The sequence below is a fragment of the Tachysurus vachellii genome, chromosome 5 (genome assembly GCF_030014155.1).
Source record: "Tachysurus vachellii isolate PV-2020 chromosome 5, HZAU_Pvac_v1, whole genome shotgun sequence".
In the NCBI taxonomy this organism is placed as follows: domain Eukaryota; kingdom Metazoa; phylum Chordata; class Actinopteri; order Siluriformes; family Bagridae; genus Tachysurus; species Tachysurus vachellii.
Window position 1 is genome coordinate 29,160,548 of NC_083464.1, and position 18,248 is coordinate 29,178,795.

Here is an 18,248-nt window from a genome sequence, read left to right on the forward strand (position 1 = left end):
TTGCTGCGCCGCGCGCGCTGAAATGACACCGGGCATCTCGGGAACGCCGAGGTTATTTTGAACGGTTGCCATGGAGACGTGCTGAACTACTCCGAGAGGTGGATCTGAAACACTGAAGGGTACAAATGGAGAACAGGGTGCCGGGTTCCTCTCATACCACAGCAGATTATTCACCAGATTAAAATAATTATTTCTTAAATTATAGACCAGCTGGCACTGGAGACTCCTTCCCTAAATGTTACCTTCAAGAAAACTTCATCATATAATTGTTTTATCCCTTCACGTAGAGCATCAAGACCCCTGTGAACAAGATGGCACTATAGAAACGATAACCGCATTAATATGAACCTGGGAGTTGAATCTCAGTGAAGGCTGCTGTGTAATCGGCATCTTCTAGCCAGTCGGAATCCATACTCCAGCAGTACTGTGCTGTGTGTACATCTTGTACTTTTATTTCACTTCTACATGATTTTTCGGTCATTTAGGTGTGGTATTATAGATCATTGTTTTAATGGAGGCCTTCTAGCCGTGTTAATAGCATAGCTCTTGTGTATAAATGTGTGTTTTCCAGTGGTTCTGTTGCTTGGCAGAGTGGAGCTAATTGGACACACAGGGAATGTGGTCTGGAGTGAGAACCCACGTAAATACGGCATGTTTGTTTATTGTGTTGCGTGACAACAGCAGAATAAAAGACATGCAACACATCATTACATTAGAGACAGTGTTTAAGACATGACACTGGGGCTGTGGGTTAGGAGAGGTTACAGAGAGAGAGAGGGTGTAACTTTTAGTAGAATAATCAGGTATTATATTAAATCAGGGTGAGAGGTGAATAGCAATCTCTCTCTCTCTCTCTCTCTCTCTCTCTCTCTCTCTCTCAAAAATGTCTCAGTATTTGACAGTCATATTTTCAAAAGAATTTTCACACATGTTCAGCAAAATTCCATTCGCATGAGGATAATATAATCAAATAATATAATCAAAATCATGATATAAACAATATAACGAGCATGATTACCTGGGTTATATGTGTAGAAACACAATCAGGGTATAATTATGGTTTGATTGGATTGGTATAGCTGTGAGACTTCACACTGACCCAAGATTCATGCTGCTGAACTGAGCTGGTTTCATGCTCCATGGTCAGGCTGGTCTCTGATGGCTGTATAATACACACTTATACCTGTGATGCTGCAGTGCTCGGCCTTCTGGGAAAACTACTATCACTAGCATGTGTGTGCTGTACAGTGGAAAAGGTACAAAGTGTTGATACACTAAGTTTAACAATTAGCATTTGGTTCATTAAAAGCTACAATATACCATACCTAATAGCATAGCATCACATCAGCATAACTTTGATTAACAGATGTCTGTGTTGAGTGTGTGCCCTGCGATGGGTTGGCACTCCGTCCAGGGTGTATCCTGCCTTGATGCCCGATGACGCCTGAGATAGGCACAGGCTCCCCGTGACCCGAGGTAGTTCGGATAAGCGGTAGAAGATGAATGAATGAATGAATAAATGTCTGTGTTGGGATGTTATTAGTGTGTCTTCAATTTTCATATCACCAACACAGCATCAGCTAGCAGTTGTACAGTAAGTCAAATCAATTAAATATTTCTCTGCAGATAAACGTTGTTATAACGCAACTACACACAAGCAAATTTAATGTTCATTCATTCATTCTTTCATTTTCTACCGCTTATCCGAACTTCTCGGGTCACGGGGAGCCTGTGCCTATCTCAGGCATCATTGGGCATCAAGGCAGGATACACCCTGGACGGAGTGCCAACCCATATCGCAGGGCACACACACTCTCATTCACTCACGCAATCACACACTACGGACAATTTTCCAGAGATGCCAATCAACCTACCATGCATGTCTTTGGACCGGGGGAGGAAACCGGAGTACCCGGAGGAAACCCCCGAGGCACGGGGAGAACATGCAAACTCCACACACACAAGGCGGAGGCGGGAATCGAACCCCCAACCCTGGAGGTGTGAGGCTAACATGCTAACCACTAAGCCACCATGCCCCCCAAATTTAATGTTGAATATAAATAAATAAATACAAGGATTAGTAGTAGCTACGGTGAAGTCATCTGTTACATTTCTGAAAGGAGTCTCCAGTGTCAGCACTTTGTGTCATTCTGAAGTAAAGCTCTAATGTGCTGCTTTTATTTCTGAGGATTGGTTCAGAAATAAAACCCTTTTGTTTTACTTGAAGAATGGATTATCTTGTCAGAGAACAGCTTATGAGTCCATCAGCTCAAGGTTCTGATCGGTCACAACATGTTTTATTGTCTATGACCACTTTTTATGAATGTGCTCATTAAGTTACAATAAGTTACGGCTTCTATAGTGACAGCTCATATTCAGTATCAGTACGCTTTCTCCTCTGGGACATTAGTGTCCAGGCTAATGTTGCTAACAAGCAAGTGAAACTTGCATCCTAAAGTTCTTACACTATATATATATGTACTGTATTTTTTTTGTTAACCTGTTTGACCTGAACTCCAGCGAGTTTCACTGACCTGCCACAAGATGGCATCATAACCCAAGAAAAGAAGCAATTAAGGACCAAATGAAGGATTTATTAGTTATTAACTGAATCATGGGACACTTTGGACTGAAGTTTGTACTTTGGCCATAAAGGTGAGTTCATGGTCGCTCTGTTCGGACTGATTGAAGATTACGGTAACATCTGTGAAGGGGAAATAATTAATTATCAATTAATTAATTAAAACCGGACGCTGACCGTAAGCTAATAACCGAAGCTAACCATGTAGCTTTCTAGCTTGTAGCCTTTAAGAGAATGTGAAAGCAGCAGTGGAATAAAAGTGGGAAAATTATTTATAAGATAAAATTATAAGATAATACTTTTCCTCAGATGTGTCTGTAAACTAATACGAAGAGGCTCAATAATAATAAATTAATTAATTAATAATTAAATAATTAATTAATTTTGCATGCTAGCTAGTAGCACGATAATAATAATAATAAATCGTTAATGTAGTGTGGCTATGTTGATATTTGCAATGTAATTTAAAAATAAAAGGCTTAATTCGATTACTTTTTAAGTATAAAACAAATGTAGCTCTAAAGGTCACGAATATAATTTTCCTTTTAAGCATGTATTAGCTTATTAGAACGTTTTTAAGTCGTTTAGGTCGTGAGTTCATGGTCTCCTTTTTTAAATATATACAAATACCACAAAATAATGCCTCGTAATTCTGTCCACACAGATGAGAAAGTACACGTTATTTTAATTAGAATTTAATTAATTAACTTTAGTTCATTAGTTATTGCTTGCATACCTAGCTAGGTATAGGGTCATGATACAAAGCTACTAGCTTTAAACTTTTTTTTTTTTTTAATCATCTTGTATTCAAATGCTTGGTGTGTGTGATTGTATAATTGTGAGTGGGTGTTGAGTATTGTGTTGTGTTTATTAGTTTAAGTATTTATGCTGTATATGATGCATGAGTAAACACACACAAAGACTGGTCATAATTTTTTGTCCCTTTTTGGTACTATAAGGCTGAAAATTGCACCCAAGTGGTGTTGTGTAATAAGAGTTTACACTCCACTCTCATGCAGACTAAAGTGCTTTGTAATTGGGGCACGGTGACAACATGGGCTCTGAACACACACTTCCTGAAAGGACGAGGTGCCATGATGGGGTCAGTGTGTACAGCCTTCAGGAACAACATGTCTTCATCCTAAACACACAGACACGGATTATTTTCCTGTAGCAGCATTCACACACTTTCATTCCTTTTCTTCCTTCACTCTTTTTTTTCTGTCTAATCTCATTTGCTTTGAGTTTGCTTTAAACATTAGATTTTATTATCTTTCTCATGCAGCAGGCAGCCTCCCAATGCACCATAAAGTAATTTGCTCTGCTCCAGTGGTAATTTGTCTTCACCCCGTCGTGCTCAGGTGCTGCCCGGGTACAGATATCTGTTTCGGATACAACAATCCGTGCGCAGCCTCTTTGTAATCAGACGTTCGGATTCAGCAGCACGAGAACCATCACCAAACAATCAGGGAGCTATGAGGCCACTTCTGCCATGTGCTTTTCCCTTTTATTAAGTGCTGCATGCGCTGTTATGTAAGAGACGACGAGGCCAAGTGATGTCTGCCGACGCTCAGATTGGATATTGACGTGCCTGTAAGGAAAATGGATTGGATTTGTGTGTGTATGAATAAACATTATGACGATGAGAATGCGAGCATCAGAAGCTCTTTTCGTTGCTGATCAAACACTTTTTTGATTCATCTGATGCTTACTGATTGAGGACAATGCCGTTTAACACAAATAGAATTTGACTTATTATTTATTTTTTTTCTTCCCTTTGATCCCAGTTTGTTTCTGGTTTTTTACTTGGGACAATGTCTGAACATCCGACAACGTAGAACATTTTATCTCTCACGTGTTTGCACAGATGTCCGCTTTATTGCTTTGCTAATCAACGAAATTAGCATGATGATGAACAGCCCCCGATTAGCGCAGTGTTAGTTTTAGTGCCATTAAAGTTCCAATGGCTTGTGCTCCATCGCAGGGGTCAAAGGTCACTGAAGCTACCTTACTTACCTGTAACCTTACTTAAAGGACACAGACGGACCTGTCACAGGAAGCAGGAAACGTGAGGGGAAGCTAACGCTGCGAAAAAGCTGCTAGAATACAGTATTTAATATTAAATGTGCTACTGAATTATTTCTCAAGGTGTATTTATTATTGTTTGTTTTAAATTAAATATTTATATGAATTTTGTGCCAAAATAATTATTAATAAATGTTAAAGAATTTATATCAAAGATAAAGAATTAAAAGCCACTTTATATTTGTTTTATATATTGTTTATTTTTGGACTTTTCAGTAAAAAGCAAAGAAATTGGCAATAAACAGTTTGTGCGATCATAATTAATGGCACCCACAAGTCGGTGTGATGAATTTAATAGATTTAGAATAACAGCAAACCATCAATCTCAGAACGTTTCTTTTCTGATTCTCTGTTGGATATCCGGAAAGATGCCGCTAGAAACCTACAACCTCTGGGAAAAAATCCAAACACCACATGCACAGAGGGGAGGGACGAGGATGAGGTAAGGGTGAGTGAGTCGGGTGATCAGACAGAGGAGAGAAGCGGAGCAGTTAAAGCTTCTGTTCTTGAAAGATTTAGTCATAACTTCTCAGAACCGCATCTAACTTCACTGAATGTCTGTATCTACAGAAACACGGTCATTGCAGGTGTAGAGCAGTAAAGCCAAAGGTGTTAGTCAACATTTAATTTAAACTGTGGTGTTCAGTGCTTGGATGCTCTCAAAGACCTGAAATAACATCCGGAAATGTAAGTGTTTACGTTTCCACAAAAACAAAAGTCTAAGCACTGAGTTCACTTTGAAGCAGATGTGAAGTACATGTTTTTCATGTTGAGACAGATGTGTGAGTGAAGAATGTTTCAACTGGAAATGCCATAGGACAAGACACATGCAGTATTATTATTATTATTATTATTATTGAAATGGTCCCTAAGGCTCCACACATCCCACTGAGCCTCTGATATTAGTGCATTTATGCTAGCTGTGTTACTCCAGCAGTTGAAAAGGAAAACAAACCCCGCTCAGATCATTTCATCCACAGGTTCTTTATTGAGATTTTTTTAACAGCAGGTGATAAATTTCACTTTAATACATGATGAGAGACAAATGTCTGTGTTTCTTTGATTGTTTTCGGTTTGTTTTTTTAATATTGTTGAAGGAACAATTCAGTTCACTTTTTTCTTTGCACTCAAACAAACAAGTCACTGAAAAATCAGTAGCTAGAATGTGGTGTTTATTTAACCATAAACTATACAATTTAGTCAATGTCACAAGGCATTGTGTAACCACTCGCTGCATCACGTCTTAATACGAGCTGCGCTAATATCTGCGAAAATGTAAATGAGCAGCGGAGCAAAGCTGACACACAAATATGGCTTTGTTAAGTGGATAAACCTGATCAACACGCCCTTGTTTTTTCTCGTTTCAAACACAAATAAGATGTACAGCTATCTCACTAGATAATATTCAACATTATTCGTTGCTAGGTTGTTAGTCAGTATACAGTTTTCCACACGTTAATCACATTGATCAATAAGGCTCAGGTTTTACTCTAATCACAAAAGAATCTAGAAACAGTAAACAGTCCTCGTAACAGTCATCATAGTGGGACTACGGCCGTGTCCCAAACGCTAGAGTTCACACCTGTTTGCTCTAGTTGTTTCCTGTTAGCTGCTAGCGTTTGGGTTCAGCCTTAAAATGATTTAGATTTTTTTTTTTTGGACAAAGTTAACCATGTTGTGATCAATACCTCGGCACTGAAACACTTTTAATTATCTTTTTTTTTTTTTTTTTTTTTTTTTTACGCGAGGAAGAGAAGGACGAGACGTACACGTGTTTGGCACACACCGCCCCCTACTGAGCTGGAGGAGTTGACTTGTGTAACTACTTTGTGCCACGTTCACACCACCAGCCAGTGATGAAGCTAGAAACAAAACAGAAAACACATGAGTAACATTTAGGCAGCTTTTAAAGTAGTTGTTTGGTCAACGTGCAAAAGTTAGCATCCCCTAAGAAGAATATGGGGATTAAAATTTGGTTAATTACTGTATGATACAAAAACGTTTTAAAAGTATAAGCTCCTTTTCTAAATGGTCTAGACTTTAGAGATTAGACTTTAATCAAACCTTTACCCTGGACCATATATTAAAGTGTTTGTAGTCCAAGCTTTAATTAGTATAAGGCTTACCAACATCAGAAGAGTCCTTTAATTAAACTCCTTTTAATTTTTATTATGGAAAATTATACCTTCATTCTAATTTGTCACTAGCTTTATTTAATTTTTTTTTCTTCAGTCATTCATTTTTTTTAAAGAAATAGTCACAACTAGTGACAACTAAATAAGTGTCAACTATAGTTATTTTTTATAATGAAGAATATAAAATTTCACGTATTAAAAATTGTAATTAGCTTGTAAAATAGTTTTGGACTGAATCTCTCCTTTTAATATTTAGTGTTCATTTGCTTTGATCTATTACTATCCCCACAATTTCCCTAAAGTTTTTACTGATTTTAAAAGGCAAAACAGTTTCCTCAGCTTAACAGTGTGATCCGAGCTGAGCGTACCGTGAACTGTCGCACCTCCCCGCGCTCCACCAGGTGGTGCTCTGTCTCCGGTGTGATGGCATACGCCAGTTTCTACAAGCAGGAACCAAAGAATTAGAAAACGTTAGACTGTGAATCGGCTCCTTTCACATTTAACACAAAGGGATTTTGTCCCTTGTCCCTGTGATAGAACTCTAAGGAACCCTTTATTATCAAAAGAACACTTTATAGAAGCCCTGAAGTACCCTTTAGAACCTCTCAGGAGTTTAACGTTAGCCCGAGGTTGCTGCAAAACTCCTGCTTTCAGGACTAGCAGTATATTGGCTACCAAATAGCTCATTAGCTAGCAGGTTTGATGTGTTGTGGAAGAACCTGCGCTTGAACACATACAGTGCAGAAGCTTCCGGGCAGCATGCAGAACTTGTAGATGGCGTAGATGGGAACCATGATCATGGAGGAGATGGACAGGCACCAGCCAAGCATGTTGGCCCACACGGGGAACGAGTACGAGCCGTATTTCGGGGGGTTAAAGGTCGCGAAGCTCACCACCACCATGAACTGGATACAGGATGGGAAAACAAGATGCAACAGTTAGTTTACAAATAGAAGTGTACTGTAAGTGCCATTTCAGCTCCTGACCAATCATATGGCCAACATTTTAACATGTCTCATTTCTCTCTTATGACTTAATTCTGTTAGTCGATAGGATTTTGCATAATGCATAATTTTTTTTTTAATGTATTATTTTTTTTTTTATTAATGCTTGCTAGTTAACTATGATCAGTATCTAATAAGTTTCATATTAATCATTCAGGCTGGGAAATGATAGCCATGCTTGTTGATTCATAAGCTGGTTATTTTGGAGCTAGCAAGTGTTAGCTAGCTTTGGTGGTATGCAGGGTTGATCTATGGGCTTTGTCATGCTGAAGTTATGTTTGTTTTTACAATAGACTTTAGAAGCAGTGCTTTGGCAGCGCTGGGATTTAAACTTTTGAGCAAAAGTAATTTAAAATTAAAAAATGAAGTCTCATGTACCAGCAGGAAACAGGGACTGACGAATTTCCAGCAGAGTCTCCAGTAAATTCCAGGGCGCTGCCCAATCATCTCCTGGATATCGTCACTGAAACGATCCACACCTGCGTACGTACACACACACAGTTAACGCCAGCGTTCAACTTGTTCCCAAGGGAAGCATCACAATTTCTTCCCTTTCAGTCTAACATGGGTGAGGCTAAGATTCACCCTGACCAATCACATGCTTGATGTTGCTTATCCCATTCTTAACGTTTCTGATCCCATCTAATGAACAAAAACTGACAGCAAGTAAATGAAAGGTTGGAGAAAGCTGACCTTGTGATCTAACTTGGACTAAAATCTAATCTAGTGGTTTGTACGTGCTTATTATAATATTAGGCCATGCCCACCAGCTCAGTGTGATTGGAGATTGCAGCTGCTATTTGACACATTTCTTTCCATTTTCTTTTCTTTTTTTTTGTTTGTAAACCTTTGCTAAGTCACAGGCCGAGCACAAAACGTTCTTTCTGTTGCCCATTTTGCCATTTCTACGTGACCAAATGCTCTAATCAAAGAGGAAAGAGACATTCAGAGAGACACTGTAGCTTTAAATAGAGGCAGCATGTCAGTGACACGCGTTTCCTGCCGCAGGTCCCTGTCAGTGCCGATGCTCCTCAGGTGTGGCTCATTTTGCTTTCTCTGGAACTTTTTGGGTCACGTCTATATCAGGGTTATTCTGCTATTGGTCTCTGATGAACCTGCTGGTCTTTTGAAGTTCAGGTCAGACGTTTTGCCTCGGGAAACGGTCAGAAAAGTTCAGCTTTCAGCAGGATTTTCTAGTCAGGGGATTTATTATTATTATTTTATTTATTTATTTTTTTTTTAAGAAATTGATCTTCTTTATTTGAAAAGGAACACAACTCCTCACAGGATCTCAACTCATCCAGTAAAGTTAAAGACAAAATTTAAAAAGGGTGTGTGTGTGGATTAGGCCACGCCCACAGTGGGCCGACTTGGGTTGTATGTCATGGAGTGGTTAGGGTGTGTGTGTGGATGGGTGGGTGGTTTGGGACACGTCCACACTGAACTAATAAAGACCACATTGTCTCAGATTCACATGAGGGTTACGTGATGTCCGATTCCAGCACCATATCTGAGTCTCAGCTGTGCCTAATGAAGTAAATATGAATCGGAACACAACCATCCTCTCTCGTCTCTGATTGGCGGTAATGGAGAATCGGCTTCCCTGAACACACGCACGCACTCACCATAAAACCAGGCGATGCCGATGGCTTCAATCAGCACGCCGAAGAGGATCGATGTCCCTGCTGCAAAGTGGTCCAATAATGTGAACACGTAGATTCCTCCCTGTAAAGGAAGGAAGCGAGAGTTAACACACACATCAGAGACGGAATTCATGGCTTAATCTGATTCTGAAGTCTAGGCATATTCCACGTCTGTGTTGGAGTCTCACTCACATTGGTGACACAGAAGAGTGAGATGAGGAAGGTGGACACCACGATGAATAGTGTGAACAGTTCTCTGTGTTTGTGCAGGAACTTGAATTCGTCTATGAGTCCCGTGATTACTGACTCCATCCCGCCCATCTGCAGCAGGTTATAACCACCATGAATTGAAAAACAAGCTGATTCCCACAACACGCCTCTCTGACCTTTATTATTAACCTGTTTTTTGTTTTTTTTTTAGTTCTAACTATACAGTAGTATAAAAAGTAAAGTAATTATTAGAATGTTTTAGGTTACAGCGCTGTCGATGCCCAGCGTCAGCAGCATGATGAAGAAGATCACGGCCCAGACTGAGGAGCCCGGCAACGTTGCAATGGCTTCTGGGTAAATTATAAACACCAAACCAGGACCTGCAGGTCACAAGATAAACATGTTATCATTATTAACTCTCATTATTGTCTCTGTTTATCGGTCTCTCTGTCCATGTATAGGCCTGTTTCTCTCTCCATCCATCTGTCTCTATCTGTTTAGCCATCCATCAGTCTGTCCACAGGTTTGTCTTAATCCTTCTGTATATCTATGTGCATCCATTCAGAGTCTCTAAACATCCATCACTCCATTCATGTAAATATCAATCTATTCTTCTATCCATACTTTGAAGTATTATCCATCCATCCATCCATCCAAATGTCTGTTTGCTTCCATCCTTGTCACTAATGATGGCCATCTTGTCCGATCTCAGTAAAGTTCCCAGTCCTTACAGAGCGCACAAGCTTACCGTCTGTAGCAACTTTATCAAGAGCCACGTTGTGTTTCTGCGACATGTAGCCCAGGAAGGAGAAGATGACAAAGCCAGAGAAGAAGCTGGTCAGTGAGTTGATAGAGCTGGTGATGATGGCGTCTCTGTGAAGACATGGCAAACAGGCCAGTGATGAACAGGATCAGTGATTGGACTTGTGTGTAATAAGCAACTGACCTGTTAATTTCCGACAGGAAATCAATATAAAAGTCATTGTACAGTCTTTGTGTACACATTTGTGTGTGTGAGCATGCTGCATTGTGTGAGCAATATCAGTTAGTGTGTACAGTTTGTGAACAGTGTGAGACTCCTGAGTTTGTCTGTATACAGTGTTGCAGTGGGAATAAAGAGTGTGTGTGTGTGTGTGTGTGTGTGTGTGTGTGTGTGTGTGTGTGTGTGTGTGTGTGTGTGTGTGTGTGTGTGTGTAAAAAGAGAGCACAGTGTGGTTTGTGTGTGCACGGTGAGTACTGCAGTGTGTACAGTGTGAGGCAGTGTGTGAGTACACTATGTATTTGAGGAAGGTGTGTGCACCTGTAGCATTTGTTGATGAAACTGTTGCTGGAGAAATTAAATTTGTGTACAGAGTGTACCTGTAGCAGTTGTTGGTGAATTTGTTATAGCTGGAAAAGGCGATTAAAACGCCAAAGCCGACTCCTAAAGAAAAACAGATTTGCGTCGCCGCCTCAATCCAGACCTACACAAACACACACACACACACACACACACAGAGACGGGCACACAAAGCGGCCGCAGTGCCATCATTAGGGATAATTGCAGGAACTCATTGAGCTCAGAGATGAAAGGAACTCGTTGAATGCAGGGTAATTTTGCAAATTGTCGCCGCTCGCTTGCGTCTAATCTAATTCTCAAACTGCGGCTTTGAGGCCGTTTGAGAGAGTGACCAGCGAAACACGGTGAAATTTATCACAAACACCGACAACGATCCAGCGATTCACACTTCACCATCATACACCAGGAAAAGAGACGGACTGGGCCACCTTTATATCTGTCTGCTTAACCCTCCATGCTGTCTGATTAGTATGTACTGTGTAAGGCTGTGTTAATGAGAATAAAATGTGCAGTAAATTATTTGTGGTTAATTGTGTGTGTGTGTGTGTATACGTACCTGAGCATCACACAGACGTAGGAAGTCCACACTCAGGTAGGCTTTAATGCCGTCCATGGCTCCAGGCAGGGTCACACCTCGCAGCAGGAGAACTGTCAGAACCACGTAAGGCATGGTGGCAGTGATCCACACCACCTACACACACACACAGGTGTTATTAATCTCCAGAGCGGGTTGTTGTATATAATTTCTGAAGCTTGTTCAAGTCTCTGCATTTTCTTTCTAGAGAATTCTCTCACCTTGCCTGAGGTCTTCACTCCCTTCCACAGACTGAAGTAAAGGACGACAATCACAACAGCAAGACAGGAAGTGAGCTGCCAACGAGGTAGTCCGAGGTTATCGATCCCTGTGCTGTCCTGAAGGTGCAGCACACCACGTCTGCAGAAAAATAACCATGTTCAGATAATTATGTAATATTTAGAGGCTCCTCTGGATAAGAGAGGGCCAATGTGCTAGTTTAGCAAACTTGACCTAAAAAGTCAAACTAATTATAATTTTTACTACCAAGATGGCTAAGGAAACTGCTGTGTAAATAAAACACAATCTACAAAATATAATGGCTATTATGAGCATCACGGATCACAGCAAGCACTGACGTTATTAGTAAAGCTAACCGAACATCTGGCTAATATTAGCTTAATATGTGTATTTTGTAGCCCATGTGCACTCACTCGAAGTACTCCAGAGCGGGGGTGGCTTTGTGCGAGTCGTTCAGGAAGGTGGCGTTGAGGTCAGAGCAGTTTGCGCTGTTCCACGTGTTGTTGCAGTTGACCCATGGCAGCTCGGCGGAGAATGACGAGAACAGGTAGAACAGCGCCCAGGCAATGATGACGTTATAGTAGAACCCCACGTACAGCGAGATGAGGATCACGGTGAAGCCGACACCTGAGGACAATGAACCAAATACAATTTAATTACCCATGTCTTTTGTTGCTGCTGTGGACTTCTAGATTATCTCACAGCCTCAGACCAAGATGCTAATTTCTTAATAATGTTAATAAATCAGCAGATCCCTCAGGGCACAAATCAGGAGGGAAAAAAAACCATCACCAAGACTGGGAGGAGGAACAGCACACATGAAAGGTTTTACCATCATATGCATTTCTCCAAAATGCTTTAGCACTATGCCAAAATTGACTCCATTAAAAATGATTTCTTGAAAAAACAATAAATAAGGAAGATCCCTTAACTTGACGAGAGGGTTAACATTAGGGCTTTTCTAGAGAACGTCTGTCTCTAAGGAGTTTTTGCTAGGATACGACCTTCGCGTCATCTCTTTGTGTGCACATGTGCAATTTTCGGCGCTTTACAGAGCATCGATCGCGAGGAAGTGAACGTGTTGATCAGCAGTAATTACAGTAATCTCTCGCCGAGTGGCAGGCGCACAGAAAACAGAGCTTGTCATTAAGATGTCTGTCTTTTCTCTTTCTTCCTCTCCCTTGTTCTGACAGCTTGGTTTGTTGGGAATCTAAATCTGAGCACACACCTGTAGCTACACACAAACAGTATGGATTAACTAGTCTGAAGAAAAGCAGTAACATTCTCTGGTAAATATTGCTACTCAGTCTGAGGCTAGTTCATCTACCATCATGAAGTAGCTTCATCTAGTTTGGAAAATATCCCGTGGGAGTTTTAGCTAGTCTGACTGACTCCGTAACCACCTGAGGTCAATTTAGTAAGCTAGCCATCCAAAGTCCTGTTGTTAGCTCAGCTAGCTTGACTAGCTTTGTGTACTAAATTGTATCAGAGTAACATTCTTTGGTGCCTTTAGCTTGTGTAAAGTAACAGCCAAAAAGACCTGTGCTAAATTTAGGTAGATAAAATAACATCTTTGGTGTGTTTAAGTAGCAGGAATGTCCCGTGGTAACCTTGGCAAGTTAGAGGAGCAACCAGTGGAAAGTTTAGTTTGGAAAAAAAATCCTGTGATTAGAATCCGTTTCATAACCTTGTGTAGTAAATTTAGTAATTTGAAGCTTAACATTTTGTGTGGCTAATTAATTATTATACTTTGTTATAGGCTTTGGATAGCTAGTCACAACATCCTGTTAGCATTAGTATCCCTAACTTTATGTAGTAAATGTAGCTAGCTACATATTAGTTGAAATATTAGGGAAAATTTGCTAGTAAGATTAATTACAGATCATTCTGTGGTGATTTAGAGTTTTAAGTTTGGCTATTTGGATTAGCATTCTGCTAAATAATATCCTCCTGTGGGTAACTTTAGTCTTAGCATCTTGTGGTAATTTTAGAATTTTCTGTTGGTATGTTAATTAGCAGTTTAAACATTGCCAGTGATTGTAACTTGGCATAATTTCTCTACTTCTACTTTAGCTTTTAAAAAGGATGTAGCTCCTCTTTTTGTCTAAAAGTACTTTTTTTTTTCTTCTTGCAAATGTATTACTTGGTGTTCTGAGGTGTAAGTTTCCTTTTCCCGTACTGCAGGGATGGAGGATTTTCCAGTCATGCGTGTATGACTGTTCAACACACCCGAGTAGAAGTGTTATGGAAACGAAGGTCACACATCTCGGGCCTCCTGAAGCGTGTTGTGGTTCTCCTCCAGTGGACTAACGTGAACGCTACATGTTTTGAGACTAAAAGCCATTTTGACAGTCTCCTGTTTCAGGAATTTTAAAGGAGAGATAAACGGTACCTGTCTGAGTCTGATGGCCGTGTCCTGTCTGTTTCTTCATCCAGGATATGCGCTGCATGTCTAAGACAAGACGCTACAGCAGGTATGTACCTGTATTACACGTTCATATTGGCATGATTTCATAGTAGTTTGTTCGCTTGTCAATTGCCTTTTAAATTCTCCACAAATCCTTAATTGGTACAAAATGGGAGTAATATATAGAATTTTCTGGAAATAAAAACAGATGGTTTGAATATATGTTTGGAATGGTTGCTAGGCAACTATAGTCTAGAGTTGAACAAGCTAGATAAGCATTAGCCTGTACATTAAACTGTGCAAAATATGTTCGTGTTAACGTACATTCTCCACGTTAGAATATCCTCTAGAGTTTTCTGATCACGTCATCAGTCCCGAAATCCGGTTCAACAAACACTAACCTTCTTGAAATTGAGCTGGAGATTTTAAAGATTTTGCCCATTAGAATGTTCTGTTTATTTCCATCACCACTACAGTATTTGTGTCACGAGAATCGCTAGTTTGGAGACTGACGGATAAATAAATGAGTCACTGAGTTTAAACGATACCTTTAAATATGGGACAGATCTTCCACACTCCTGCAGCTCCTTCACGGTTGTATTGTCCCAGTGCTAACTCCATATAGAAGAGCGGCATTCCGGCGATCACCATGAAGAACATGTAGGGGACGAGGAAGGCACCTCGTGGGGAAAAGGAGAAGGAAAGCTGTTACTGAGATCAAATTTGGGCTTAAGATTTAAAATGGAAAAAAAAATAATTGAAAACGATTGCATGGAAATATTATATAGACAATGTTTTTTTCCTCAAATGTCTAAATACAACTATCTAAGCTGATTTAGCATAATGTTGCATTTTTATTCAATGTCTGCATGACGTCTGGAGAAAAGAAAGAAAGGGTCTTCTGAGGTAGAGGACTTTTCTAGATGCCAATAAACTCTAGGTTTTGCCCAGAATGTCTGATCTCCAAGCAGCTTCAGGTCAGGAACATCAGTCTTCAGGCTCAAAATTGTCTCCTGTTCATTTGGAACTGATCTTTGCAGGTAATTGTGATAGAATCTGGCCAGAAGGAAATTCTACTACATCTGACATTTTTCTGGTAATCTTTTTGTTTATTGAGTATTTATTAAATTTTGAGACTCTCCCACTTCTTACCTCCTCCATTCTTGTAGCACAGGTAGGGGAACCTCCAGACATTAGCGAGGTCCACAGCGAAGCCGATTACTGACAGAAGGAAGTCGATTTTCTTGGCCCAGGTTTCTCGCTCCTCCCCAGACGGATGAGTCTGGCCGGTCGGCGAAACCAGGGCGGAGGTTGTGAACTGAACGCCGTTCTGCTCCTTCACCAAGATCAGCTCCACCTCTTTGGGTCCCGTGGAGCCGGAGGGATTGGAGGGAGCAATGACTGAGGACATGAGTGTGGCCGGAGCTCTGCCTCTGAACATGGGGCTTTACTGAGGAAAGAGAGAATGCAGATGTAGGAAAGAGATCGAGGACGGGAGGGGAAGGAGGGGAGGAGCGAGACGGCCATGTCGAGGGTGCAAATCAGGAACATGCCTGATGTGATGGGCTGCCATGTTTGTTCACGCATCACAACCTGAGATTCCGAGTTATCGATCGACGCCTGACTCGAAAAGTTCAGAAATTTTATCGTCAATTAGAAATCAATCTAATAATTATAGATAATTAGGGGTCGTTGAAAAAAAAACCCCACAAAAAAACACCATAAAAATAAAAAAATGTATAATATACATTTAAAATATTTATATAAATAGATATCTAGAGCTTCTAGGACAGTAAGAAAATTGTTCCTCAATGGTACAAAGATGAGCTCAACAAACTCAAATTAACCCGTCATAAAATCCATAGCAGTGGTGTTTATGACGTATAGAAACAAATGTGTATTAGCAAAGATCTTTTTAAAATAAAACCCCCCAAAAAATGTGGATGCATGGGAGGGAAAACACAAATTGTTAAAAACATAAAATTTAAATCTATTTTCCAAATATGAATTTATTTATAAAATGAATAGATTGAGTGTTGTAGTGTCAAAACACCTGTTGAGTATCAAACACTCAACAATCTATAAAAAATATACATACACACTCAAATATTTTATTTCTTACCTTCGGCCGAGTTCAGAAGAGATGGTTTCTGGGAGGACGAAAAACACGCAGAGCAAAAATAAATAAATAAATAAATAATCACTTGTCCATGTACAAATGGTGCACAGTAAAACTGGCCATTTCTGTAAAACTAGAACTAAACTGTGGCAAAGAAGAAGAATGGAAAAGCTGATATGGAGAAGATGGAGATTGTTAGATGTTTGAGGTCCAGCTGAGGGAGAGAGTGGGACCACTAGGAATATGAGAGCCTTCCCACAATCCCTATATGAGCCTTCCCACAATCCCTCCCCTTCTTTCTCTCTCGCTCTATCTGTCCCCTCCACCATTCTCTCTCTCTCTTGTTTCATCTCCGAGGTGATCGCAGTACCTCCAGTCTGTTAAACTGAGATAATCGAAAGTAAACCTTAATGTGGACTTAAAGTTTTTTTTTTCCTTTTTATTTATTTATTTGTTTGTTTTTGTTTTTCATCAAATATCTGAGCAAAACTGAGTCTAAGAACCTTCAAGAGGTTTTTAAGTTAATTTGGAGGTTTTGTATCAGTAGAAACTCTGAACGACAAAAAATAACACATTAAATTATAATTAGAACTACTACACATTATGACCTTAAAATACAACGGCCAACAACAGAAAAATTATGAAATTAAAGCTTTAACGCTTTCGTCAAAAACAAAAAAGTCACATTGGACTTAAAACTGCATGCTAACTTGCTGTTTTGTTTCCTAAATTGTATTTTTGCAAAATTTTTTATTTTTTAATTTTTATTAATTAACAAGATTAGACTTGAGTTTAAAACGTAAACATTAAATTAGCCTGACTTAATTAACATCTACAATTAACAAATAATCACTACAAGGAATTTTCAAAAATTTTTAATATTAAACTGGCGTAGTATCGTAGCATAATAAATCAGGGATCCGTTCAGCTTCAGTGAGGACTGTAGATCAGGCCACTCAAGTTCTTCTATTGCTAATTTATTTACCAAATAAGAAAATAAAAGTTTATATTCAAAATGGAAAGTTTCATATTTCGTAAATATGTAAATATCGGAGTTTAAAACTAACGAATTTACGATAAAAAGATTACAAAAATAAAAAATTTAAGCTGAAAGCTTGAAATATTTTACTATATTTTATCTTAATATATAGTAATTTACTCTCTATTCATTTTTTTAAACAAAAGCATTATATAAATATTTTTAATGAGGCTTTCACAACAAAACAACAAATAATTTACAATAAAAACAAACACAAAAATTACAATACATAAAACAAAATGTATGCAATGACCAAAAAAAAAACCATAAATCAATTCTTGCAACAAAAAAGTGATCTTGGTTATGATCAGAGCTCAGATAATATATATATATATATAATTCATTTATTTTTTAAAAAGGGGGTTGGATTTTAAGAAGGGGAAAAATATGGCAGCCTTTATAAGAAGTTAGTCTTTAACTAGGAGGATTTTTTTTCCTCATCCATAGCAGATTTAGCATTTCGTGGCTCGGTGGTAGATCTGCGATGGTGTGCCCCTCCCTGAGGCGAGCAATTAATCATCTGAAGCAGACATCTGTTATGCTGAGAAAGCACTCGGGATCAAACCGACGAATCTCAGATCAAACAGCAGGTTATCATCGTAGTCTTTACAGAATATCCCTCTCACACACATACATATACACACACGTGTGAGCGTCTCTCACAGCTGTAATCCATCCACAGCATAAGAACTTAATGAGAGCTGCTTTAGGAGTAACACCTAAAATGGATGAAGCTCAGATTTCACTCATAATGTGAAAAAATTTTTTAAAGTCTGTTGGTTTTTGCTTTTGTGTGCGTCAAATTTCTTGTTTACTGAATTATCAGTGATGATTTCTGTTGCTGTTTCTGATTTTTCCCTCAATGGCTGAGA

General features: G+C 39.3%; 1 protein-coding gene and 1 long non-coding RNA gene across 2 annotated transcripts; one reads left to right on the forward strand and one right to left on the reverse strand.

Annotated features, from left to right (window-relative positions):
* Positions 1–5,775: 5,775 nt before the first annotated feature.
* On the reverse strand, positions 5,776–16,560 carry slc6a3 (solute carrier family 6 member 3). Its single transcript, XM_060871018.1, has 15 exons — positions 16,341–16,560; positions 15,371–15,668; positions 14,767–14,898; positions 12,225–12,438; positions 11,793–11,931; positions 11,554–11,688; positions 11,018–11,121; positions 10,407–10,531; positions 9,926–10,038; positions 9,641–9,769; positions 9,431–9,530; positions 8,184–8,284; positions 7,539–7,706; positions 7,170–7,241; positions 5,776–6,528 (listed from the first exon to the last, which is right to left on the reverse strand). The coding sequence occupies exons 2-15, from the start codon at positions 15,657–15,659 to the stop codon at positions 6,505–6,507; spliced, it is 1,845 nt and encodes a 614-aa protein (XP_060727001.1). The 5' UTR covers positions 15,660–15,668; positions 16,341–16,560; the 3' UTR covers positions 5,776–6,504.
* LOC132846343 (uncharacterized) lies at positions 11,688–15,869 on the forward strand. Its single transcript, XR_009648503.1, has 3 exons — positions 11,688–11,915; positions 13,996–14,285; positions 15,388–15,869. It is a non-coding gene; the product is annotated as an uncharacterized LOC132846343 (long non-coding RNA).
* Positions 16,561–18,248: the final 1,688 nt, after the last annotated feature.